The sequence below is a fragment of the Melopsittacus undulatus genome, chromosome 6 (assembly GCF_012275295.1).
Source record: "Melopsittacus undulatus isolate bMelUnd1 chromosome 6, bMelUnd1.mat.Z, whole genome shotgun sequence".
NCBI classification, from domain to species: domain Eukaryota; kingdom Metazoa; phylum Chordata; class Aves; order Psittaciformes; family Psittaculidae; genus Melopsittacus; species Melopsittacus undulatus.
This window is the reverse complement of record NC_047532.1, coordinates 37,186,391-37,213,122: the sequence shown is the minus strand read 5'-3', so window position 1 is coordinate 37,213,122 and position 26,732 is coordinate 37,186,391. Positions and strand designations below refer to the sequence as shown.

The window sequence follows — 26,732 nt, the reverse complement described above, 5'->3', positions numbered from 1 at the left end:
GAAATCTTTCAGGACTGTTGTTCTTTTCCTTTAGGGGTATAGCTTTTGTCTGTCTTAGGGAACAAACCCCGAGCTCTCTGGAAAAGGGCAGGAACTGTCACACTGAGCTGAAGAGATGCTGCCATGGGCTAGGGCTGGCAATGCCTCTGGGCATGTCTGTAGGGCAGAAAAGCACAGAAAATGTGGCCTGGCTCAAGGCTGTAAGTTATGGAACTGTGTGAACAGTTGTGGAGAGTCAGGTACGACAGACTGTGTGCCGTGGGTTGCACTTGGCCACACAAGTGTATGGGTAAGCACATGCTAATATTTAAGCCTCCTTCTTGGCATGCTGGGCTAGTGTAGAGCAGATCTGTGTTTCCTTCCTCACTATCATGATATTATTAAATCAGGAGCCTCAGGTCAGCACATTCCAGTCTAGACACAAAGCTCCTTGAGGGCACAACAGAATGAGATCCCCAGTGTGTTGGGCTGGATCCTATCTCACCATCTCCCTGGGGTTGTTTAATGTTTTCTGCTTTCATCAGGGGTGGCATTTGTTTTCAAGTGCGAGAAAACTGGATTTATGAGACTGTGGGGGAGGTGGGCGATGCACTGCTTGATGGGTCTTTGATACTTCTCTTTGAAGTAAATAGGTTGGTTTGTGACTCTTATTTACATGAATTTGTGTGCATCTAACCACTTGCTGGTGGTTGTGAGCTATTCACAGTTCAGCCCTTCCGTGGACCATGTTGATTCCAAAGAGTAGGTGACTCCATAAATCAAATTGATTTGCAGCCACCTAACACCTCATCTTCTAATACTACGGAACTGCAGGTCCATCAGATATCAACTTCTGTGGATAAAATATTTGTTTGTTTACTTTTTCAGTGGTCAAGAAGTTGAAAAGCAGTTTCTACCCATATAAGGGATATAACTGTATTTTAAAAGCTTATGTTTCTGAAGAGTTATTTGACACAATTAATGATAAAACTTCTGTTTTGTAAAATTGCAGTGGAAACATGAGAGTGAACAATCTGGCTTTTCAAGTGCTGAGTACTATGATCTTGCATTACTCAAATGCAATAATTTCAATATTTCTAAATGCATTGCTCAATTTCCTTTCTGAAGTACTTATTATATGTTCTAAGCATGTGACTATTTCTAAATTCATTCAAACTATTGTAATTTCCTGAAAATCCTCGACTAGCATTCTTAGGGAAATTCTTTGAGTAGGGACACATGTGCAGATCAGGAGATTTATGTGACTCATTCTAAATATGTTGAAGAAATCTGGCTCATTACTCAGGGGATAGCTTTGTTAATATTTCAGATATTAAATAAATCACCCCATAAAAACTTTCAGTTATTGGGCTCCTGTGATTCCTGCACACTCTAAAGACCTGTTCAAATGTGTAGGGCTTACTTCTCAAATAAGATGTTTAGAAAATAGTAACATAATTCTAGAAGATATTAGACATAGTTGGCTAATTTTGCATTGCTTATATAGTTTGTTGAACTGGAAATTTAATATGTAAACCGTGGAAGATATTAAAAGATATGCACTCTCCCATGAAAAAGTACTTAAAGGAAATAGTGGCAAAATGTGTTGCAAGAAAATAACACTGCAGTGTGCTAATAACAGAGGGTGCAAATTTCCCCACATACCCTTTTGTTGGTCATGCTTTTCCTGGGCTTTCAAGTGGTAGCTCACACACAGGTCAACAGACCGTTAATGTCAGTTGTAAGAATTTCTATGTAATAAATGGGTCAAACTCTGTTTACTTAAACAGAATTCAACCCCCTGCTTGCATTTCTAATGACGATGATGTCCAACCTCTGGGCAGACTGTCTGTGAACATGGGGAATGCTTTATTGCTTAAAAGTGAGACTGGATGGCACCCTCAAAAGGATGCTGTGATGACACACTGGTGAGAACAGAAGGTGCTTGCATGCCTTTGGGTACATCCGGAATTAGCGTGTACTGCCCATGCCAGATATGGGGTCACTGATATCAAGAATAGTAGGAGTGAAAGCAAGAGATTGCTGAAGGTTTTCCAGACATGGAGTCACTGCCTCGCAGAAGGACAGAGGACATTCAGTTCAGTTCTCAGTAGCTGGGGGAAAAAAAGCAAGAGAAGAGTTATTAAGAAAATGAGATACATCAAATGACATCATTATGGCATTGTCTGCATTAAGTGGAGCCTGAATCTTAAAGGACAAATGAGACTAGTAAGCAGGAGTATGAGGATATTCAGGGGCCTCCATATGAAGAATGGCCTTGGACTCCACAGTCCAGAAAAAAGACAGCTGACAGAGATTTGCAATATCTTAAAGGACTGAGAAGATTAATTGGGAGTGGTGGCTCACTGTTTATCCTAATACAAGTACTAGAGAACATGTAATGAAGTTGTCAGGAAGCCAATTCAAAATACACAAAACAGGCACCTCTTAACACATTGTTATATACATGTAATTAAATGGAGGAGCTGATTGCTACAGTACATATGTATGTCGAAAGGGTGCCTGTTTTCAAAAGTAAATTCAGAAATCAGAGCCATTCAAGAGTTATCAAAATCGTACCACCCAACTCTGGTAATACCGCAACCATGGATGGAGGTACCAGAAGGGAAATTACTGCTGTGTGCTTGTTCTTTTCTTGCACTCCTTACTTAGAGCTCTCTTATTTGCCCTTTGCAAGCTAATACCAAGATAAGGTCCTGGTGGGACTTTCTGACTCAAATCAGAATTGCTATTTGAACATCCCTTGAAAGGACAAAAATTGAGAAAATTTGTTTTCTTAACCGAAGTGTTACAACTCACAATGTCACAGGCACTCTTGACTCTGAGTGTGGGTAAGGGGGCAGATCCAATTACCGGGTCCCTTGCATGTCTTTGGTTGCATCCTCTGCTCTGTAACACTGTGATTTGTAAACTTTATTTTTTGCTGTTGAGTCAGACATTGCTGTGTAGGTCTTACCCTAACAAAATATGTTTTTTCAGTCTTCTTGTTGTCTTATAAGTTCCTCTGAATTATGCTGTGTGTCAAAATTTATGCATTATTAACGTAAGTGTTAGGTTTTATAGCTGTGAAGGGATTAGGAACTGCAAGGGTGGATCCATGATCTGTCTGTGACAGTCTGAAGATGTCTCCTATACATATTGAAAAACTGTCATGCCTTCAGCTCCCTTATCTGACTTAGTATTTACTATTTTTGGCTTCAAGCAGAGAAGAGTTATGCACTGAGTGATGATCCTACAGCAGAAGCAGGGTTAAGGCTGGGCTGTTAGCCAAAATGTCTTTTACTAAGAAATGTCTAAGTTGAGGGCATTTTGAAGAACAGACAAGCTACAACAGCTTACCAGATGTGTGTGTGTATACGCATACATGAATCTCTTGGAACTAGCACTGCAGTCAGAGGGGATTTAAACTGGGGCAGGAAGAAGGCATTCAAAACCACAAAAATCCATTTATTTTAGTTTGTTTCAGTTTGCGGCTGATGGTTTGGTTCACTTCCTGCTTAGTTTGAATCACTTTGCCCAGATTCCCATTTCTGCCATACCTTAACAATTTGAGGCATTCTTTTATGTCATGTTCATCACTTTAATCCTCTTAATCCTGTGGATCTTTCCCTCAGAAAAATAAAAAAGAAAGCCACCATGTTTGTGAGATGCTTTAGATTTCACAGAGCTAAGCAAACAGTTTTCATCTGCCCATATTTTTCCAAACGGTTTGGGATCTTCTATCTTATCAGTACCTCCACGATTTTACAGATAGCAGTGGCCCAGTCTTGTGCAGCTATAATTTCCTGAACACTCCTGAGTCTGGTTACTGCTTTTCAGTATACACTGGGCAGAAGTTCCACTGTTTTGGGGTCCCAGTGGTTAAGAGCAAGAGACTGTGCTCAAGATTCCACATTGCATTTGCAGTTTCTCCACTGGCCACAGTAGGTGCTCTCTGAAAAGTCTTTCAGAGAAAAAGTCTTTCAACCTTTCTGCTTTTCTAGGTCTCAGTGTACCATTCTGGGGAGATAAAGCTGGCAGTGGTTTGAGGAGGTTGCTTTGAAAGGCGTAGGTGAGAGATGGCATTCCTGTATTACTCATTGTTGGTGTTATGACCTGCCAGAGTTGGCTTCGGGAGTGCCACAACATCCAGCTGGAACCTGAAACCATTCTCAAAAGTGTGTAACCCAATTACCGCTGCATGGGGCAATTTTTAGGTCTCGTGCATGTTGGATGACTTATTCTTGTTTCCCAGATACACAGGAATGATGGATAAAATGCATGGGCATGTGTATTCTGCCTCTGGGAGTGGCTGATGTCAGACGGTTCCCAGACACAAGCCTGTACAGCTGCTGGATTTAGTTATAATTTGAGGGCAGGTCCTTGTTTTCCACTATAGTTCTACTTGCTCTTTGGATAAATGGGATAAAACTGCCACCGTTAATGCCTACAGCTCAAAGCATTGAGTGTCAAGCGAGATGCTGGAAAGAAAGCATTTTATAGTAACTGCTTGTAGAGGATGCTGTGAAGGATTTGCACACCTCCAGCCTGCCTAGCCACCTTTTTAAAAGGATAGAGCACAGGGAGATCATTCAATCTTTAGTCACTGAAGCCACATTCAAAACGCAATGCCATCCAATGCAAAATAATCATTTTATAGTAGTGAGTAACTCCTGGCTCCTTGGTGCCCTACAGGAGGAAACAAACAGCAAACATTTTGTGGGATTAATAGCAATGCTGAAAGGGGAGGCAGCAGCAGGGGAAACAGGTTGCAGTATGCTGGCCCTAAATCTGGTTGTTGTTATGTTTTATGCTGTACTGAGAGATAATCGATACCATATGACAGTGTAGATGGAAAAGTTCATTGCTCCCCTGCTGTGCTTGCCCCTGCACCGGTCTGATAAATTCCAGCATTCCATAAGCCAAATGTTGATTTGGAACAGATGGACCTCTGGTCCTTCAGTGGGATCACAAAGTTGCATAGGTTGAGGCCAGCATATCCAGAGATCAACTCTGCTGCTGCTCAGCCGAAAGAAAATATTAGCTGGCATTTTATTCTACAGTACTGGTATTTCAAATGCATCCCAAATGTGAGGGCAGGCAGTGAGAATGGAAGTGCTAACTCACAGGATGACCATTGCGTTTATGGTGATCTGTGTTGTTAGACCATGGAGAAACTCTCAGTGCAACTGAGAGCGTAATAGGAACATGAACACATTCATAACTTGCTGCCTTCACGTATGTGATAATAGGAAATCATGTGTTTTTTACACCTAATCTGGAAGCATCAATTTAAACAAGCTGGTCTCCAGATGCGCTTTACCTGGTAGCTGGGAGAATCCTGGTGGGGTGGTGTTATCACTCTCCTGTAGGAAAAGCCAACCCAGAGGACTTTGACTTCTGAGCTTCTGGGTGGGAACAGGATGGACCTAATGGTTCCTCCTGTGTCCCTCCTCACCCTGCTGTGCAGGCAAGGTGAGCCAGGCTGTGGGTGCTGGGCAGCTGAAGGATGCACCTGGGACACGAGAGCCAGGCATCAGCAGGACCAGCTATTTGCTCAGGATCCTACTTTCTTGTGCACACCTTATGGATTCTTTGCATGTCTGTCATCAGTACAGGCAGCAGAAACTTAAATGCACTTTTGATTCTGAAGATGGGACAATGTGGCAGAGATACTTTCCTGTTGTATCTTCCCACGTGACATAGGCTTTTCATTGCCCTGATAGTAAAGGGAAGGAAGCTAAGAAGTTTTATAAAGTTAAGCTGATCTGTACGTTCTCAAATGTGGCCTTTGCCACTCAGATTTGGACCCTGTGTATTGAGTGTGTTGTGGTGGCTGTTCAGAACCCATTACATTTATGCCTTCTCCTTTTATTTTTTGGTAACTTACTGGAGGTGAAATTTGTCAGACTGAATTATGGCATGCATGAAAAGCTAGTAGTGTTAAAAAATTACATAAACCAGCATTTCCTGAAGCTGGTTGCTTTAAAAATTACCCTTTTCTCCTATAAACATATTTATTGTTTGCACACTTATTTCTAATCCAAACTGAAGAGATCAGGCAAAGGAAACTGAGGAAGCGGGAAAAGGCTTAAAACTGAAATTTAAAAAGTTGCATCTATTTCTTATTCCCTGTTTTCATGTTTATGGCTGGGTTTGATTCTGTTCAGGAAATTTATGAGCACACTTTTACTCCTATTAGTGGATTTTATTTAATAGTAAAGGTTTACCAATGTAAATCACATAATGCATTAATTGTTCCCAGAACCAGTGGCTCTGGACCTACTTGCCTATGAACCTCCAATTTTAGCCCAGCATGTCAAGTTAGAACAAATAACAATTAACAACTCTACTGACATTCTTTTGTGTATATTTTTTCTTCTTTTCTCCAGGCACAACCACTTAGTAGTGAACTTTAAAACTGTAACATATATTCTCTTGTTTCCTGTAGGGAAAAACAAGTTGTTGCTAATTCTCTTGCTAGAAGTTTGACACTTGCCAACAGATGTGAGTAGAAATGTTTATTGATTGGAAGAGCCTTTCCTGGGGACCTTGATCAGTCCTGGCCCTTTGGGGCATTTGGTGACTCTGTGGTGTTTTGTGCCTTCCATTTCACACATTCTTCATCTTTTAAAATCCCTTTCTTTGTGTTGCTTGGACTCTCCTTCCAAGCCAAAGCCAAGCTGAGGAAGGAGGAGAATTCATTCTTTATGGAGAAGGTGTGCCCAAGTTGCACCAGCCACTGCTGGTGGTGATGCAGGAGAGCAGAACGTGGGTGCAGCCAGGTACAATGCCCAGGCAGAAGTTGTGATGAGGAGCTGCTTGAGTGGAGGGATGCACAGAGGTCTAACGTGTCTTGGCTCAGGTCTGCTCTTAGGGATGTCATCAATAGGGATGATTCATGGTAACTGGATAAAAGAAGCACTTGTTCTGTCTGTGCAGTGTGTTACACCAGATACTCAGCAGCAGCAGCTACTGCTTTGCTGCTAACGAGATAAAGCAGAATTACAGAATCACAGAATCCCAAGGGTTGGAAGGGACCTCGAAAGATCATCTAGTCCAACCCCCCTGCAAGAGCAGGGTAACCTTGAGTACATCACACAGGAACTTGTCCAGGCGGGCCTTGAATATCTCCAACGTAGGAGACTCCACAACCCCCCTGGGCAACCTGTTCCAGTGCTCTGTCACTCTTACAGTAAAGAAGTTCTTCCTGATGTTCACGTGGAACCTCCTATGCTCGTTTACACCCATTGCCCCTTGTCCTATCACTGGGTATCACTGAAAAAAAACTAGCTCCATCATCTTGATACCCACCCTTTACATATCTGTAAACACTGATGAGGTCACCCCTCAGTCTCCTCCAAGCTAAAGAGACCCAGCTCCCTCATCCTCTCCTCATAAGGGAGGTGTTCCACTCCCTTCATCATCTTTGTGGCTCTGCGCTGGACTCTTTCAAGCAGTTTCCTGTCCTTCTTGAACTGAGGGGCCCAGAACTGGATGCAATATTCCAAGGCAGAGTAGAGGGGGAGGAGAACCTCTCTTGCCCTACTAACCACACCCTTTCTAATGCACCCTAGGATGCCATTGGCCTTCTTGGCCACAAGGGCACATTGCTGGCTCATGGTCATCCTCCTATCCACCAGGACCCCCAGGTCCCTTTCCCCTTCACTCCTTTCCAGCAGGTCAACCCCCAACATGTACTGGTACATGGGGTTGTTCTTCCCCAGATGCAAGACTCTACACTTGCCCTTGTTGAATTTCATCAAGTTTCTCCCTGCCCAACTCTCCAGCCTGTCCAGGTCTCGCTGAATGGCAACACAGCCTTCTGGTGTGTCAGCCACTCCTCCCAGTTTAGTGTCATCAGCAAACTTGCTGAGGGTACACTCAGTTCCCTCATCCAGGTCGTTGATGAAGATATTAAACAGCACTGGTCCCAGCACCGACCCCTGAGGGACTCCACTAGTCACAGACCTCCAGCTAGATTCTGCCCCATTGACCACAACTCTCTACCTTCTTCCTTTCAACCAGTTCTTGATCCACCTCACTACCTGATCATCAAGCCCACACTTCCTTAGCTTATCTATGAGAATGCTGTGGGAGACAGTATCAAATGCCTTACTGAAATCAAGAAAAACCACATCTACCGCTCTACCATCATTCCTCCACTTAGTTACTTCCTCATAAAAGGCTGTAAGGTTGGTCAAGCAGATATATCTTTTCTCCTTTGCTGAGTTAACTGAGCAGCTGCTTAGTCTAAACAAAACTCTCATCCCATACACAGACTTCTCACCCAATAGACCTGGTTTGCATCAGAGCTTGCTGGCCTCTCCCTGAGTAGGAAGTACATCCAGGCTGGCCACATTTCCACGTGCATGTGAGGTTGCAGGCTGAGACCCCAAGTGCTGAGAAATTGGTTTCTCTGGTGTCACAAATGGGAGCACTGACGAGATGTACAAAATGTGCCACAGTTGTCTCTGAGAAACTCAAAGTGTGGCTTAGCCAGCAAACATGGATGCAGAAGAATCTCATTTCTCATGGCAGTAATATAGTAGCGGCATGGCTACGGGAATGACTGGTGTGCAGACCAGGGTAATGCATGCATTCACCCAGGCCTGTCTATGCTAAATGCCACAATAAAGACATACCTGGTGTTATATTATCTTGTCACTGAGCTGCCCCTTTCCTTCTCGTGTTATCATTCGATGTGTTGACATGTGCAAGGGATTTTCCTGTGCCAAACAAAACAATCGTATCTATCATCCAGCTCCAAGAGCCAGCACTCATAATATATATATACTCATATGTATATAATATATATATATAAATACTCATAAGACAAAGTCTGTCTCATTTTGGGTTGGTTTTTTTTTCTTTGTCTACAGTCAAAGCCTCTATGAGCCTGTGCAGTACAGAAGTGCTATTAGAGTTACAGACCTAGTGGTTGGAATGGTGTTTCCATAACTCCTAATTTAGGTCACATGGGACAGGTTACTTGGTGAAATGGAAATCAGCATCAACACCCTGCTTAAAATTTGCTTTCCACATTTAGAAGAGGCAATAGGTTTTAAAGTAAAAAAATGGTTCTAGAGTCTGTAAATGTGTAGCTTAAATGTGACCAATGTAATAGACCTACTGTCCTCAGGGAACTTAGTTAATTTTTTCCTTCCTCAATCCCTTACATACTTTTGACCAGTTGTTTTAAAGAGCTGCAAATCCATCTTTGCCATAACTTGGACTTCACTTCTCTAAAGCATATCAAAAGGACCTTTAATCAACATTGGATTACCAACACTCATCAAGATGTGCTGTGTACTGAGGGAGCTGTTGCAGAGTCAGTAGGTTCTGTTGACAGGACTCTCCTGTGTGTTGTACCTTACTGATAATCTGAAAAGTTCTTGAGGCTATATTAATCTTTCCTTACCACATAAAGTCAGGGTGAGTGGTTGCGTGTTTCCACACATGGAATTACACAGAGATTCAGGGAATTACATTGTCTCCACGCTCATAGGCTGAGACTGGTTTCTTTTCACCTTCAGAGCTTTTTTGCTAACCCAAGCCTGCAAGTGATTTATTTTTGTTCTTCCTAGCAAAAATTGGTGTATGCTCCCCTCTCCTAGCTAAAGCTACAGACCTGATCCCTGCACACCCATCAGATTTCCCTTTGTCAGATGCTGTGCATTGCCAAATGCAAATGCAGTGAGTTGTTTTCCTTAGAAATGACTGCCTTCCAATCTCACAGTGTTAACTGGTCTTGCTCTATGTTGCATTTTCTGTACTTTAACTCCTCTGAAATCCATTGGAATTACACAAGGCTTATGCTTGTTTCACAGTATTTTATATAACTTGCAATGATGGACTGGGAAAAGTATGCAACATAGTTTATCTAAAGCTCGCCTGATTTATGTACATGTGTTTTAGGAAAGCCCAAAATTTATCTTCTTAAACTGTGTATTGTACTGATGAATTACATCAGTAATTCATACTTATGTATGAAATAAATTTATGCAATTCATAAATACTGCAATGATTTTAAAAGCACCTTTTTCACTCAGAGTATGTCTGAGCACAAGCACACACACGTATGTGTCACATGCACACTTTGTTCCTAAATGATCATGCCACACTTCTAACTTACCCACAAGGTACAGTAAAAATGACCTACTGTGACAGACATGGTGAGATTTAAATAATGGTTCTTTGGGATCCTTTAATATGTATTATAAAAGTGCAACAGTATACTAGAAATATCACACCCCATGGTGAATGTCATTACTCTGCTACAGTAGGATATAGTGAATAGACTGAATTGAAATTGCTCCACAAGTGGGGAAACACAAGAGTAATATTGTAATTTCTAGAAACATTCAGTGCTTAGGTTTGGCTTCTTATGGTACTGGTGTGTTGGTTTGGAGTTGAGTAGTATATAGTGTAACAGTGCTAGATATGTATCTGGGTCATCTTAATTTTCATCAGAATAGGCTTATTATTTAAATACCACTTTCTGCTGACCCTGGGATAACTGAGATTAGCTGTTCTATGTTGAAACTCATAGTTCATTGCAAACCACTGAAAAAGACATGTAGTGAACTGTGGCTTGTTACCAGATATTGCCAAATTCAGCACACCAATGCAGAAATAGCTATGAGTAATCACTCATGCCAAAGGTTTGAAGAGTGTCTGAGTAAGAGGCATTTTTTCAGTTGGTATTGACAAATGAATGCTACTTATTTCCAGGAACTAACTTTTTGCTCAGCCAGCATGGACTCCAGCCCTTGAAATTACATTTATTTTGGCATGTATTATCAGCCTCAGGATTCTTCTCAATGTCATCCACAATGTCTTGCTAAGAAATTTGTTAGGGGTTTGTGTGTCTCCATATAACCTTTGCAATTTTTTATTCTACAGCATTTAGAAACCTCCTTCAGAGTCCTGTTAAACACAGTCCCACCTAGCAGTGGGCATCCTTTCTCTTAACTGCTAACTGGGGGCTGGTATCCTGAGATTCTGCAGCCTTCTGCTCCCAGCTGCAATGACTTCTGTGGAAGATTGTCCAGGTGGGATATAATCAGATTGATGTGGACTTACTGTGGACTCACTGTAGGTTACAAGAAATCTAGCTCTGGACTCTGCTGCCTTGCACAGTTGTTAAATGCACTCTAATATTTGCCTGCAGCCTTTAAACGTCTCCCATGTTTCTTGTCAATTCATACATTTGTGACTTTTCACAGTGGCAGTATGTGGCTTATAGCTAAAAGTGGTTTCCCATAATGAACTATTACACTTTTCACACACAGGAACCAAGACCACCAAGCCTCTACTTCCGGTGGAGTGTACTGAAGTTAAAGTTTTGTTCTCATCTGTGATGCATAAAACAGGGGTCTTTAGTTTGGAAGAGTATTCTGTCAGCAGCCTCCTTGGAGCATCATGGAATCATGGAGGGGTTTGGGTTGGAAGGGACCTTAAAGATCATAAAGTTCCAACCGTCTTGCCAGGAGCATGAATGTCTTCCACTAGCCCAGGTTGTGCTCAAATCCCCATCCAATCTGGCCTTAAACACTTCCAGGGATGGGGCAGCCGTAGTTTCTCTGTGTGTCTCACTACCATCATAGCAAATAATTTCTTCCTAATATCTAATCTAAATTTCCCATCTTCCAAATATCTCAGTTTAACAGCATTTGCATCTTTGTTGGCTTAACTAAGCCCTGGCTTTCTGTTGCTGAAAGCTAATGGTCATACACACCCTTCTAATAGCATCCCACTGTAGATCTCAAGAGTATGTTTGCACTTAGTTGATTGACGTGATCCAAACGGCACTCATACAATTCCACAGGATTTAGTCAGTATGCACAATTAATGTTGTTTTCTTCAAGAGCAGTCTACAAATGCCCAATGCTTGGCATCAAGACACTACTTTGTGTGGATTCTTTCCTCCTTCAAGGCAACATTCTCCTGTAATATATTCATTTTTTCAGGCCTTCACAGGAGGAAAGAGTGCCGTGTTTCCTAACACCACAGAGGGTGCCTCTCTTTTTGGTGTGTTTGGTGAAGACAAGAGCAGTGGCCCGCCCCACTCCAGCTCCTATTTCCATCACTGTTTCACAGGAAAAGAAACATCTTCAAAGTAGCCTTTTGCTAAATGCTCTTTCTAGGGGCACATATGGGTGGATTTTCTTTTTGGCTCATCCATAGGCTAAAGGAGCTAGGACTGACCAAGGTTCTTCCTCCTGTCTCTTTGGTGGGGAGTGATTCAGTTGATGCTTGTAGTCCTGCTCAGCTCATCATTTTGACATGGTTCATGAACTCCCTCTCTAGGAAGAAAGCTTACTGCCTGGTCTGACTCTCTGACCTCCTAGTGCCTCTGGCTTTTCTTCTGCTTTCACTATTGCTCCTTCTGCCCCCTATTTGGCTTTTGCACCTGCTTGTGATTAAAGATTAATGAACATTCCATTGGTTTCCAGATAATCCAAGTTTCATCTGCTGTAATGTTGCTGAGTTCCTCTGAGGAAGGAGTGCTGTTGTCATCCTTTGCTTTATGGTTGCTACGATCTGGTTTGGTTCTTGTGCTCATTTCCAAATATTATGCACTGCTTTGGCTTGTGTGTGTTTCCTCACAGCACATGTAGTGACTCTATTGTTCCTTGCAAACTCTAACTTTAACCTTCTTGTACCTCTACTTCTCAGATCCCTTCTGTGCCTCAGTGGAGTCTGAGTGAGCTCTGCAGCCCCAGCTTGGTACTGGTGCCCTCCTTTACTCAGCAATTTCAAACAGCTTTGTCAAAGGATATCAGAGTGGTTTCCACTTGCCAGCTTCTGAAGTTTTTTCTCCTACCTTAACAACCATCTGGCTTCTCTATAGTATCTTTGACAGCTTCCAACATCCAAGTTTTGAGTTTTCTCCATTTTCAGAGACAATCTGATCCATTGATACCTTAATTCCAGGGACCCAGACTTTGTGCCTCTGGTAAACTCACTCCTCATACACTGTGGTTTATGTGAAATGCTGAATTTATTACATTTCTCTCCTATGCTTTCATGTCCTGATTAGATGAAAAATGTTAAAACCAACAAGTATTTCAAGATGGTCTGCTGGTGAACAGAAAAGCCTTCTGATATCTGTCTTCCTTGTTACTGGCTCTCACTGTCAGTAGATCCAGAAGGTCATGCTATTTAAACTGTCTCCTCCTAGCCATGTTCTCTAAAAAGTTACAGCTCATTTTTCCAGTTAGGATGTTTTCTTACAACATTTTATTCCTACACCTTCACTGCACAGGGGCTCACCAGGATACCACGAGACTCTGAGTAATGCTGCCTGTGCATCTGGCCCATGTCAGCCCTCTCAACTGGTGATTCATTCTGTGGATGCTGTACGGTGAGACCTGGCTGTCCAGTGTCACAGGAGCCTGCACTGTGCTCTCTTCTCTTTGAAAGCACTTCAGCTCTGGTTCTGTAGGTGCTGGCAGGCCAGGGCCCCAAGAAAGGAGAGCAACAGTGGTTTGGTGCATAGATCTAGTGGGCTCATCAGCCACTGCATGGCAGCTCATCTGTCTGTCTATCATTCCTGACTTTAGCTAGGAAACTGGGTTTCTGGTGGGTCAGGTTGTTCCTCTCCCCTTCTAAATTCAACCCTCCAGCTGAGTAAAGGGGGTACAGCTCTCCTGTGTTTGCAACAAGGTCGTGATCTAAGGATCTCTGTCTCTTGTTTTCTGTGCCTTTATCTTGGATAGCTGTTTGTTCCTGTTTAAAGGGGCTATAAAATACCACCACTATTTTAAGTTAACAAAAAAGTCTGAATAGGTTATCCCTAACATGCTGTTGTCATTCTGAGTAGTCACCCAAAGACAGAAAATGAGGGTTTAAGGTCAATATTCTGCAAAGTGGAATTGTGCATCTCAAGGGTTTCATTTCCAGTTAAAACCAGTATGGAAATTCAGAATCAGGTAACATTATGTGACATTATAGCTCTGTACTGAGCAGCTGATCCCAAATGTCACTTTCAGATTGCATGTAACCACTGTGGGATTTTTATCAACAGGTGACACGATCATTGATGGCATAAATGGCCAGTATTTAACAGAGTGGTGTGGACTGGAGATGCTCTGCCTCTCTGTAGTGTCCCAGAGCTGGGTCTGCAAGCCACACTGCACTTTGGTGAAAAACCTCTGTGTTGAGTGTGTGACACTGAGTTGCGGCTGTGAATGGACATTCAAAGGTGATTATACACCTTTCCTGGCGTGTAATTGTGCAAGCATCTGCAGCCTCCTGTCCGGTTGGACCTCAGCTCTGTGCCTTTTCTTCTCCATGTGTTTTCTTCTGCAAAGTCTGTGGCTGGGCTGGCATTGTGGCCAGTGGGCTCTGGCAGTGGCTGCCCTTGCACTGGCTTGCTGATTTGAATGTGTCACATTGTGCCTTGCAGTATGGCAGCAGCAATGACTCCTTTGACTCGTGCGTTTTGGCTCTCAGAATAGCTGCAAAAGTTGCCGCTCCCTGGCCTAGTGTGTAAAAATTGGGTATGACCAGCAGACTCGTAGTACATATGCTTGTTAAAACGTGGGAGTTGTAGCACCTGGTCCCCTTAAAAGCCAGGTTGTAGGCAGAGCATCCCTGCATGGGTAGGTTCAGGTGGAGCTGAGCTCTGGAGCTACAGCTCCTGGGTGGATGGGAAGAGGAACTGCAGCTGGGAGTCCTCGAAGTGCTGGGCAGGGGCTGGCAACTCAGCTTCCTGAGGTGACAAACAGCTCAGTGAATACTCACTGATGCTCTTCTTTGAAATGGTGGTACTTTTGGTGATAAATGTACAAGATGGCCTGCAGAGAGAACACGCGACATGCACGATAGTGTTGTAAATTGACTTATGCACCTTTTGGCTCTGCAGAATCCACTGCAAATGGGAAGTACTGCAGCTTTTACCAGGGGCTGAATGAGCCCATTCCTAGCTAGGAGATGCACTCCTCCATCCCTACAGACATCAGCTTTAGCTGTGCAAAGTCTCAGCAAGGATCCCACAGATATCAGACTCCCATGTGGTTGTTTTGCAATAAGGAATGGTTCTGACAGATCTGTCTGTTTTGGTAAGATAAATATTGGTATCAAATGCAGGAGAAAGCAACAAGAAGGTAAACAGCCTGACTGTGCACTGTCTTGCACCTTTTGGAAGTAAATGATGACTATATAAGATTTAAAGAACAGGAGGCCAAATTTCCCTAGTATTGTTCTGAAAGCTGCAGGAGTTGACCCAGACTGAGATACCCCCCCTTACTGGAAATACATGCCCTCACACTGGTAATGAACAGTTAGGTTTTTGTCTTTAATGTAGTTAATTTTAATATTCTCTATATTTATTTCTAGATACTGTTAGAAGCTGTGAAGCAAAGCTGTTCTTTAGCTGTCCCCTGAAGGGCCATTACTGCCTGTACAGTAAATCCAGTTTTACCCTCATCAGCCAGCAGCCTTCACTGTGGATCCATATCATGTTCCTCTTCCAGCAGGTGTGTGCAATACAAATTCATGGCATCTCTACATTGTTCATGTTGCACTTGGAAAGAATGTTTTAACACTTTCTCTTGTTAAATACACTTCTAACTCACTGTGCTTTGTGACCCCTGTGATTTCTCAGAAAGCCGTTATAGTAGGTTGAAATGATTTTGCATTTTATAAGTTTTTATATTTCTATTAAACACAACAAATTCAAAGTCTGGTGAGATTACAAAGTCAGGGGATAAAAAAGTGGGACTAAACCTTGTTGCCCTCATTCAGGCAAAACTTCCAGTAAGTCCCAGATGCCTTGCAAATGAATAGGAACATTGCAGTACATTTGCAGGGGAACAGAGTCGACCCTGAGGTTGTAAGTGGAGGTTTGAGGTGCAGCACTCACTGCGATTTTTTTACTGCAGACATTTTGACTGAGCAGGATTTGCAAATCTGATTATTGCTATTCCCCTACCAACCCTACAGCTACATCCCCATTTTAATACTGTTTCCAAATCCAGCCCAGTATTTGGACCTATGTGGACTTGCTAAATACATTACAAATAGTATGACATTGTAAGAGAAATCATTACATTCACATTTCAAGATTAAGCAAGTGGGGTTTGTGTTAAAATAGTAAGCTTCAGTTTTTCAGCCTATTTAGATCTGTTTGCTGTAGTTTATAGAATCAACCAACGCTAAAGCAACCTTAGAAATACAAAGGATTTATATGAATTTAAAACATTCACAGTAAGTTATGCTATTAATTTCACTGCTTGAATTGCTCTTCCTTGTGTTAGTCCCTAAATACGTACAAATAAAAGGATTTAAAAAAATGCAGGTCAGTGGGAGTATTTGGGTGTTTTGGTACAAGAAGTGATTTCTCTGGATCTGGAGATGCCTGTGTAAGCTGCTTGTGAGAATGGGGGCTTTGCTGTAGATGAGGAATGGGGATGGTCGGGAGCCAAGCTGAGAGGTGGTTGGGGAAGGACAGGACAGTGACAGAGCAGAGCAAAGGAAGCAAAGAAAATAAAGGAGGTGAATTTTACTCTGCAAATGAAAACCTGAAGAAAGAGATTGAATTTTAACAGGACCTAGAGAGAATAAATGAATTATGTTGCAGGTGTATCCTTTTATTCCTGATGAGAGGAAAACAGGTATTGGAAAGTATGAACAAAAGTACAAAACCACACAAAAATGTGAAAGGAGGAGCAGATGCAGAGGAGACAGGCAGCAGCACTGGCTTTTCTCGCTTGCCACTCTGCAGCCTCCACTGCCCCTGCCACTCCACTTTAGCGCAACGACCTCTGCTCTTTCTGTGGTTGATGGTTTGACTCAGTTGCACTGACAACATAAGCAATGATTCCATCTTTAATCCCTCATGCCTTGCCTTTTCCTGATCATTTCTTCACTGAAAACTCTCTGCCTTTAACCCCTTCCCAGGTACTTCTGAATTTAGCCCTGCCTGTTCCATCTTTTATGAGGACTATTGAGCTTCACATAGTTCCCAGCTCACAGGGGAATACTACTTTCCTTCCCCATTCCTCTGCGCTAGGATGCCCACTGCCCTCCTTCCCCATCCCCATGTGTCTCTGTTGGGTCTTGCTTCCTTCAGACACTGCCTCTGTACACTGGTCCCTCCATTGCCTGCTGCTTTCCCTGCTCTGGGCTGGGTAATTGCATTTGCCCCACTGCAGTGCCTCTTCCACTACAGTCTTGTTAGCTTGTTCCAGCTCTGCCAGTGCTACTCCTGGCCCTAGGCTCCCACGCCAAGGAGCCCACAGCAGAAATCCTCCATGCTGCCAGAGCCAGGCTCAAAGGATCACAGTTTAGTTTGCCTTTGCAAGCATGCTGTAAACACAGCAGTTAATACTCTATTAATGGGAGGGGGAGGGGGGAGAGGAAGAGAAGAGGGAAGGGAATTAAACAAATGGTTCCTCTTGTGTTGCACTTGAGTGTTGGAGCCTGCTGTACATAAGGATGGTGTTTGATGTCAGATAATTTATGATTTTATTTTGTTTGAAATCCTGAAGCTTTTAAGTACCGGGTATATAACTATTACTAAATTAAATACAGGGCCCTAAATTCAGCCCTGGGATGATGTTATTTAAGCCTGTGAAATTGTGTAAGAGATAAATTTGACATAAAATGTATTTATAGTGTGTTATTAATAAGTTAAATGAAAGGCTGGTGATAAAAATGTCGTTTTCAGCAGGTCTGTCATAGATTTACAGACAGATGGCTAATACACAGTTTCTGACTGTTTCAATGCTAGTTACCATGTTTTTTTTTTTCTTTTTTTTTGCCAGTCACTCCATATTATTTATATCTCTGTTCTGCAAAAGTAAAAGCAAGAGAGACTTTTTCTCTTAGGTCTCCAGAACAGATCCTTAACTTCATGACCCTGTGTTCTATTTAATTTCTAAAATATTAGTGAATAGTTTTATCACGCTTCAAAATCCTTGGATGGAAGTTGTGAAATGGCAAATTATTACTGTAGGACAATAGGAAGAGAAGTATATGTCAGTGAAGATCTCAGAAAGTGTCTTACAGTTAAGTGATGATTAACAAATGGGACAAAAATGGAGTGTTAATATTAGAGTGGTTTCAATAGGATGCTTTGGTTCACAGATTCATTAAAATAATTCTCTAATGCTATACGATTAATGAAATGAGGTTATTAATGATTAAAGCAGGACAGGGTCACATCACTATGGTAGCACCAGCAAGCAAGGGGCTGTCCAACGTGTCCCTTCTCTAGAGTCACTCGTAAATTTGCCAAACACAAACTAATTGGGCTGCCATTTTCCTGTGCCAGGTGGCTGCCTGGAGCTGACTGCTTCTCCCTTTTAATTTGAACAAAATGATCTGGCTGTTTCTGAGAGTTTAGCTGGAAAAAATGCATTGCCTCAGCCATGATAAATTTCCCAGTTGAGTCTTACTGAAATGCGTCTGTGTCAGTTGGATGCCAAACAGTGGGATTAGGATTGTTCAGTTTCTGCTTAGAAAGAGAGGGAGGAATGTCCATCCAGGAAACCTACATTAAAAGAAGGTTCATGGTTCATATTGCAAAATCAAATACTGGAAATATGGAAAATCAGATTTGTTTGTGCACTCTTAACATGGCTCCTGCATGCAAATAGATAAAGTAGACGTAGAAATGCTAAGCTGTCTCAGCCACAGCAGTGTTCTTGTAACATTGACTCTGTGTGCAGTTTATACAACAAAGAACTTAATGCTGTTGAAATACTAGAATAATATGAAGCAGTCTAAGGTTGTATCCTTGCTGTCCTTTGAAAGAGGGAGCTTTGGCAGTGAAAGCACCCAACCCAACACAGGTTTCGTCTTGTTTTGTGAATGTTCACAGGCTGAAAATTCCTGTCCTCTGCCAGTAAAATTTGTGTTGAATGTGTTTGGTGGAGGTTTTTTTCTCTTGCATTTCATCCTGCTCTCTGTTCAGTGCAGTCACAATCGTTGCACTGTTACTCTTCCCCACACAAGGACCAAGAGCTGCAGTCAGGTCCAGATAAACATCACAAATCTGCAGTGGTTCTAAGCATCACTTTGCGTTAACTGGTAAACGATGTGTCTTTTCCAGAAAGCTGCATGTCACTGAGATCTGCACCTGGTTCACAGAGGCCACTGCTGCTAGTGTTTTGATAGACTAGCATTTCAAAACAAAAATGACATGCAAGTGGCTGCACATAGTGGTTGTTGATAGATAATCGTTGGTGAGCCGCAGACTGTAAAGACTTGTAATGTACAATAAACAAGAAAAGCCCCAGAGGAAATGAAATATTGGAGGATATATCTAATTGTGTGCATATTGATCCATCACAACTCCTCACAGAGAAATGAACTAACCCCCGGTTATCTGCATGCCTGCCCCACTGTAAGAAAGAGATGTTCTTTGTTAATGACAAAGTTAAAAGTGCCTGAAATCCTGTTTTCAACATTCACTTTAGAGCTTGTTTGCAGAACCTTTGTCCATACAGAGTAATTCTGTGCAAGTCCTTAAAGCCCTGTGGGAGAAGACACAGCTTAAGGGGACACATAGTTTTGAAACTGCCATGATACAGTCTACATTTCCACACCAAAAGGTAAGTGGTCTTGTTTTCTTTTTTCCTCAGGAAAAAAAAATAGAACTTTGCCATGACTTTTAGAACAGCTGAACAAGAACCCTTACAATAGCTACAGGAAGCCCTTGTTGTGCTCAAATCATGACAAACAAAACTTCCTTCCCTGCCCCTTCCCTTTCTTTGTCTTAGTTCCAGCATCTTCTGAGCATTCGCACTTACTGACATGGCAAGTCCTCTTCTGGATGTCCATATGGTGCATGCCTCTGACCTCCCTTTTATAAGAAGCACTCACCTGTGGGGAGGTTGAAAAATGTTCACCAGCCATTGTATTTACAACCTCTGCAAAGGGTCCATGGTGTTCCTTTGTACCATGCTTTGGAAGGTCTTCAGGCTAGTTCTCTGCCCCCTTCTCCCTGCTTCCTGTGAATTGTTCCCAACAAGATGAAAAATGGTGATGCTGCATGTGGATGTTTCCCCGCTTGCAGTTTCAAACTGTAGATTCAGATTAGCTGCCACCGTGGACTGTTTGGCAGCCACTTGGAAATTCACCTAGTTAAACACAGACTTGGATTTTATGGAAATGATCATTTGCACAGGCACCATTAGTTACCCCCATCAGTTTAAAAGATTAATCTTTCAAAGCTGTTTACTGTCTCTGGGATTTCAGCAAATGCTATTTCAAAGCTATTAATCAGGCTTTTTGGAAAACAACACTGTAGGATTGTAAAACAAATATCTATTTATTCCTGAACATCTCCATCCAGCTTAATTGGATGAAATGATTTGTCAAACATGATTTTAAAATGCTCTCTCTCAGAATAGTGTACGCATGAAGATGTCTGACTGAATAAGATTAATTTACTAAGGCTATGGCTGATTTTAAAATAGGAGTTTTGTTAGGAACACCTGCTGAACCCCCAAGATAATGTTGCATTGAAGTGGGAACTCCTGCTGTGACTTGTATGAGGAGAAGGGCATCCCCGCATCTGAGACCCAGCTTATGGGCCAGTTTTACTTAGACACAGTGGAGCTTGCACTAAGTATTTTTTTTTAGCTGCTACTAAAATCCTAGCTGGCTCATCCAAAGGCATTAGAACTGTTTTTCTGTTCAATACTGGTTTAACTTGAGTCTGTGCCAAGGTCTACCAGTCAAAAGTCAGAGCTGGTAGAGTATGAAGGAGTTTGGGGTGATAAAAAGCTTAGGAAAGAACATGCCTTCATGGGTAGGATTAGATGTAGTGCATCACACACAAAGTCTACAAAACATGTCAAACACCCTAGAAACAGGATTAGTCTCCAGAACATTGGATGCATAATCCTACTTCTGCTCTGATACTAGCATTTGGCCTATTTTGGGAACTTTCATCACTCTGTGACAGTAACAGTATCTCTGAGTTCCCAAAATATTGGAGCTCGAAAATGACATACTGATCTTCAGTGATTTAATGAATTATCAGTGAATTGAATTTTGGAAACTCGGGAGCTGCAGATTGTCTAAGAGCCTTTGAAGGCTGAAGAAGGTCAGGCAGATGTAAAACACTTTTGAAGACTTTAACATTCAGTCTTGGTCTCCAGAGTATGCTGCCAAATTTACTTTCTCAGTTTTGGTTTTGCTTAGTAGTACAGGACCTGAGTTTGTTTCTAGTGCACTTTCCGTTTGGTTTGCCAATAAAAGTGCCATTGAGTTTTCTGGGAGTGAGACCTAGGCTTGCTGTTTCCTTTGGCTTTTACATTTCCCAGAAAATCTAGTGGGAATATTTCTTCCATGACCCAGTCCTTACTTTGCTTGACAGACTAAGCTTCTGTTATAATGTGACTTTTTCATTTCATTAGTTGTTCCCATTTCTAATAGAACTTCTAATGTTGTGAATTACTTGACAAAATTATTAGTTGTTCATGTTATTCCTTTGCCAGTAAAGCAGGAAGCAAAATTATGTGGCTGTGGTTGTTTCAGTAAGGGTAACACTTTTAATCTGAAATATTTTTAAATCTGTTGATGTGAATACAGCATCAATGTAATCTGTTACACAGAATCACACAATCACAGAATCCCGAGGGTTGGAAGGGACCTCAAAAGATCATCTAGTCCAACCCCCCTGCAAGAGCAGGGTAACCTAGAGTACATCACACAGGAACTTGTCCAGGCGGGCCTTGAATATCTCCAACGTAGGAGACTCCACAACCCCCCTGGGCAACCTGTTCCAGTGCTCTGTCACTCTTACAGTAAAGAAGTTCTTCCTGATGTTAACGTGGAACCTCCTATGCTCCAGTTTACACCCATTGCTCCTTGTCCTACACTTTATATAAAGTATCATGTGTTCTGTTATAGCAGTGTCAGAATGCTTTGTCAGAATTGAGGAGTTTCTGTGCTGTGAGCACATAGGGAAGGTCCAACCCCCAGTAGCCAACAGGAACCACAGTGAAGCCAGTACTGCAATACTGCTCTGCAATCCCTGTTTGCCCTGTGGTCAATCCAGAACAAATTAATGTAGGGATTTGTTTGTTGGTTTGTTGTTTTGGTTTTTTTTTTCCCAACACAGATTCTACAGCATTTTGCAAACCTGGGAAAAAAAAAAACAACAAAAAAAACCCAACATCAGTGGATTATTCCAGCGTAAATTTGGATACATATTTTCAGATTTACATCACTGTAAGCAATTTTCAGTTTCAGCCCAGGACGGGTGTGCAAGGGATTGCAGCAAATACCTGGTTTACAGATATTGCAGCAAATACCTGCCTGGTGTTGTGTTTCACCAGGCAGCCTGTTCATGCCACAAAAAATATTTATACAACATGGCTTAAGATATGCCAGAAGTAAAGCATTTCCAGATGTACATCCTTACGGATTTCCGTTCAGTTGCTTCATAGTTCTTTATCAAAGTATACGCAGGACACATTACAAAAACTAAGCCATTTTTGAGCTTGTTTCTGAATTCTTTGTGTTGACTCATGCTGTGTCAGAAGAGTGAGATGCTGGCTACTTTATGAGCCCCATGTGATGTCTCTAAGAGAGTCTTTTGTTGAGCAGCCTTGCAAGAGAATAATTAACATTTTTAAGCCATTGTTTTGTTCTTTCCTTTCCTTCGTTTGCTATCTCTGTTTATGTAGCAGAAAGAAGTGCTATGTTTTCACAGTGGAGTCACTGAAGTTTTCAAGACAAAGGAATATGGCGATGAGATTAATCTTTTCTCTCCAATTGGGCTTTTTTCCCCTGTGCTTCCCCTCCTTGAAATAAGTGGCTTGTTGAAGATATTTCAAGTGTACTTGAGCACAGAGTGGAAAAGGAAGATTGCTGCATTGACATTTCAGTGCTATTTCACTTTCAGTCTAGAGCTGGCTCATTGCAGCCACTAAAAGTTTTTTTCACAGGATGGAGAAGCTCCTAGACTTTCTGTTCAATGTCATCTATGTGCCATTATAACGTCGTGTGCTGACCCACTGAGAGCAGTACCATTGTTATTTTGCACATCTTCAGTCCTCCCATATACATGAGGAAGATCAGGGCACTTTGGGGCAGGGTGCACTACTGGCCATGCTCCACTCTGCCATCCGCTTCTTGAAGGGAAATCTGCCCCTCCACTGAGAGCCTGAAGTAGGGAGGAGACCATGGTGGGCTGGTGTGGTCTGTCCCTCCACCCCGGGGGGACATACTGGGGATCCCACACCACAGACAAAGTATCTGAAGGAAGGCAGGGACCTGGACTGTTAGATCCATTGCCAACTCAGCAGCTGGAGAAACATGGAGAGAAGCTGCACAGTGCTCCTGCTGCACAACACAACAGCCAGCTCAATTTCTCGAATGCATAAAATTCCTCTTTGGAGGAAAATAAGAACTTCAGCAATAGGAACACCCAGCAATGTATAAAGAGCAGTTATAGAGCAAAATAACCAAGTTTTATCTGTGATAGCCAGTACAAGCCAGTTTTAGTGTGCTGGGTCAGGCCAGCCCAGAGGCCGACTGCACAGAGTTATGGACACAGCCCTGACCCCAGCGAACATGCGCAGGAGGCATATGGAACTGCACAGCTGAGTGCTACTGTGGAGCCCACCAAGGCAACCAGGGAGTGCAGGGGACCTCTCTGCTGCAGCCTGCCCACTCATCTCCCACATGGCCTCAGATTGAAAAGCCTGGCTGTGACGATGCTACCCTGCAGCACTTCCTTGCAAACAAAGCCAATGTGTGTCCAAGACCTTTGTTGTGTGATTACTGTCTTCCTGTGTGTTATGAAGCCCATTTCTCCGCATATTGCTTCTGTAAAGGGAAGAAATCCTTTATTGTTTGGAGTTTCTCAGATGATGTGAGCCGTGCTTCATGTTCTGCCTTGCCATCTTTCCTACAGACATCCTAACACCCATTGGGAGATGGCCTCTGGCATGCAGAGGGGGCACCTGAGAGCTCCCATTTAGCTAAAACTTAGTGTTTGGCTTAGCTGAACTTGTTATCCAAGGCAACGTGCAGAGGTCTGAATTGGTCTTGGGTGTTTTGGTTCTTGTGAAAACAGCTGTTTCCTGGCTTGAAAGAGGCTCTGAAGGAGAGACATCTTGCTAACAGCTCTCTGTGAGCCAGCCGGCCTCCTGCTCCCTCTCCTTTACGAGAGCTTGCCTGAAAAGGCCCAAATCAGACAACTACATGCTTTGCACAGCCTTGTTCAGTGCTGTGAACTAATGTCCCTGGCAAGGGATTATATTTTCCCCACTGGATGTGCAAATCCATGTTTTCTTTGGGCTTCAGCATGCACTGTTGCAGATCTGTGAAGACCCCTCGCAAATAAATAGTTAACACCAACCTTTGTTTAAGTGTGAGATCACAAACTGTTTTGAAATGAAATAATGGGATTTAGAATACACTGAATTATACAGTGTTATTGATTGCAATTCCTTTAAAAGGAGTATCCTCTGGCTTTTCCCATACTTGAAGCTGCAAGTATACTTTCTGTAGGATTCATTTATCAGACATTCAGTTTACTTGGCAGATGCATAATCCTTTCCTGGCTTCTCACTGGCAGAATAATGTCACATTTTCCTGGATGTGTTCTGTGTGAGTTAAATCAGTCCTGTTGTTGCTGCGCTTTTGGAAATGCTCATATGAACATTTACATTAAACATTGGTACCAGTGTTTCTCACAGGGGGCTGTGTTCACAGCCCCTATTCTTTCTTTAAAAACAAAAAGGTGGTCCCCAACCACTAACTCTGTGGGGTCCAGTTGGACAGGAGGAAGACCCCAGCACTGCAGCATGTTGGCAGAGACCACTACTTGCTGGATCATTGTAAAAAATCCTGAGAGGGATGGAGATAATAAAGGTGGTTCAGCTGGTGGGAAATGTGCTGGGCAGCACAGCTAAAGAGACACAAAAAATCCCAGACCAGCCCTCTGCCTCCTGCAGATTAATAAATAATTTATATATTACCTACTACTGATGATAGAGATATGTTCTGCTTAGCACATTTGCCCCAGCAGGTTGTTTGTCTGCAAGAGACATATGGGAAAGGATGCTAGTTGGCATCAGCTGTGCATCCCTCTCTGATTTTGGGTTACGAGCTGTTAAGAGCACAGTGCTTTACCTCATGAGTGGGTTTGATTTTTCTCATTACCGGTCTAGGACCTGGACGATGTGCAGATGCACCTGGCAGAAGTGAGGTTCTTTGATTTATTCGGCTACAGCGAGGAAGCAGGAAGCTGGCAGTGTTTCATGTGTAATAACCCTGAAAAGGCAACAGGTAAGTCATCTGCCTTCATCCCTGGTGGTGTGTGTGTGGTGGTGGAGTTGTGGTGGGTGGAGGATGGAGTGAAGCTCACAGTTAGTTAATGCTGTGTCTCTGGTGGTGGTGGCAGAGGCTGGGGAAAAGGGAAAGCAAACTGTCCAGCATAGCACAGGCAGCGCTTGTTTTAGTTGGAATTCTCCATTAAACTCTGGTCTCAGTTTCTCTGATGAGCAAGGCAAGCACAAACTTCATTAGGTGTGTGCTTAAAGGGATAAAATCCAAAACTAATGAAAGGGATAAAATCCAAAATTAATGCAGACTCATAAATCTGTATAACTACTAACTTGTGGGGCATGAGAGGGACCTGGACCCATCTTGCAGTGTCCAGATAAGGCAGCTGCATTTGCTGGACCAGGTCCTCTGCAGACTGCACAGCTGCCATGTGTCAGGGGACACTGGCATAGATACGACACCTGATTCATGTCATCTTTGTTTTCTGTATTATTTGCTTCAATATAATTGGATCCATAGTACACATCCTTTTAGGAGCAAGGCAGTGCTTAACAACAGCCATACTACTTCAACTATACGAAAAAACAGGCTGAGTGGAAAATACACTTTTTCACAGATAAAAGATTCTAATGACATTCTTTTCTCCTTTTTTGTTTTCTGATACCCATATGTTTTGGATCAGTGCACTGAAATTCAGACGAATGGCTTTTTTCTTAGATGTTTTTTTGCCACTCTGTAAAAATCTGCACAATTCTGGCCAAGAATTTTGAATATTTTGGCTAAGCCTTTGAATAATTGGCTGTTTCAGCTATTATTTTAACAGCTAGCGTCTCCTTATATTTCATCAACCCTGAATTTAGTAAGTCTTTAGTGAGTCTTGCAAGAGTGGCACAGACTCTGCTGCAGGCCTGCAGGCACAAACTGTCTGTGCTCATTTCATAGGACCATCTCCTTTTTCCACAACTCTCATGGGACTCAATGTCCATAAAAGAAATCATGCTTTGAGCTGAAATTTCATGTCAGTACCGTGCTCTTACTGTTGTTTGTCCATCACATCAGTGACAGACATACGTCAAGCTATGTGGATAATGAGGATAAAGCTACATGATAATGGGTAAAGCTACATGATAATGATTGAAGGGTGGCTATAGGGATGCTGGGGAGGAACTAGTCATTAGGGACTGATAAGACAAGAGTTTCAGATTTAAACAGGTGAAGTTTAGACTGGATATAAGGAGGAAGTTCTTTAATGTTAGGGTGGTGAGGCACTGGAATGGGTTTCCCAAGGAAGTTGTGAATGCTCCATCCCTGGTGGTGTTCAAGGCCAGGTTGGACAGAGCCTTGGGTGACATGGTTTAGTGTGAGGTGTCCCTGCCCACGGCAGGGGGATCGGAACTAGATGACCTTAAGGTCCTTTCCAACCCTAACACTTCTATGATTCTATGAGTATCTTGCTTAAAATTTCAAAGCTTGGTAAAACAGCTTTGTCCTGA

At 42.5% G+C, this 26,732-nt stretch overlaps 1 protein-coding gene across 2 annotated transcripts in view; it reads left to right on the top strand.

Annotated features, from left to right (window-relative positions):
• Positions 1 to 26,732, top strand: part of VEPH1 (ventricular zone expressed PH domain containing 1) — an 85,117-nt gene that overhangs the window by 42,220 nt on the left and 16,165 nt on the right. The window contains exons 9-11 of one of the 2 annotated variants that reach the window (XM_005141965.3): positions 15,325 to 15,464; positions 19,410 to 19,544; positions 25,125 to 25,242. In XM_005141965.3, coding sequence (XP_005142022.1) covers positions 15,325 to 15,464; positions 19,410 to 19,544; positions 25,125 to 25,242 — 393 coding nt within the window. The remainder of the gene's footprint in view (positions 1 to 15,324; positions 15,465 to 19,409; positions 19,545 to 25,124; positions 25,243 to 26,732) is intronic. The other variant, XM_005141966.3, reaches the window with a different exon arrangement.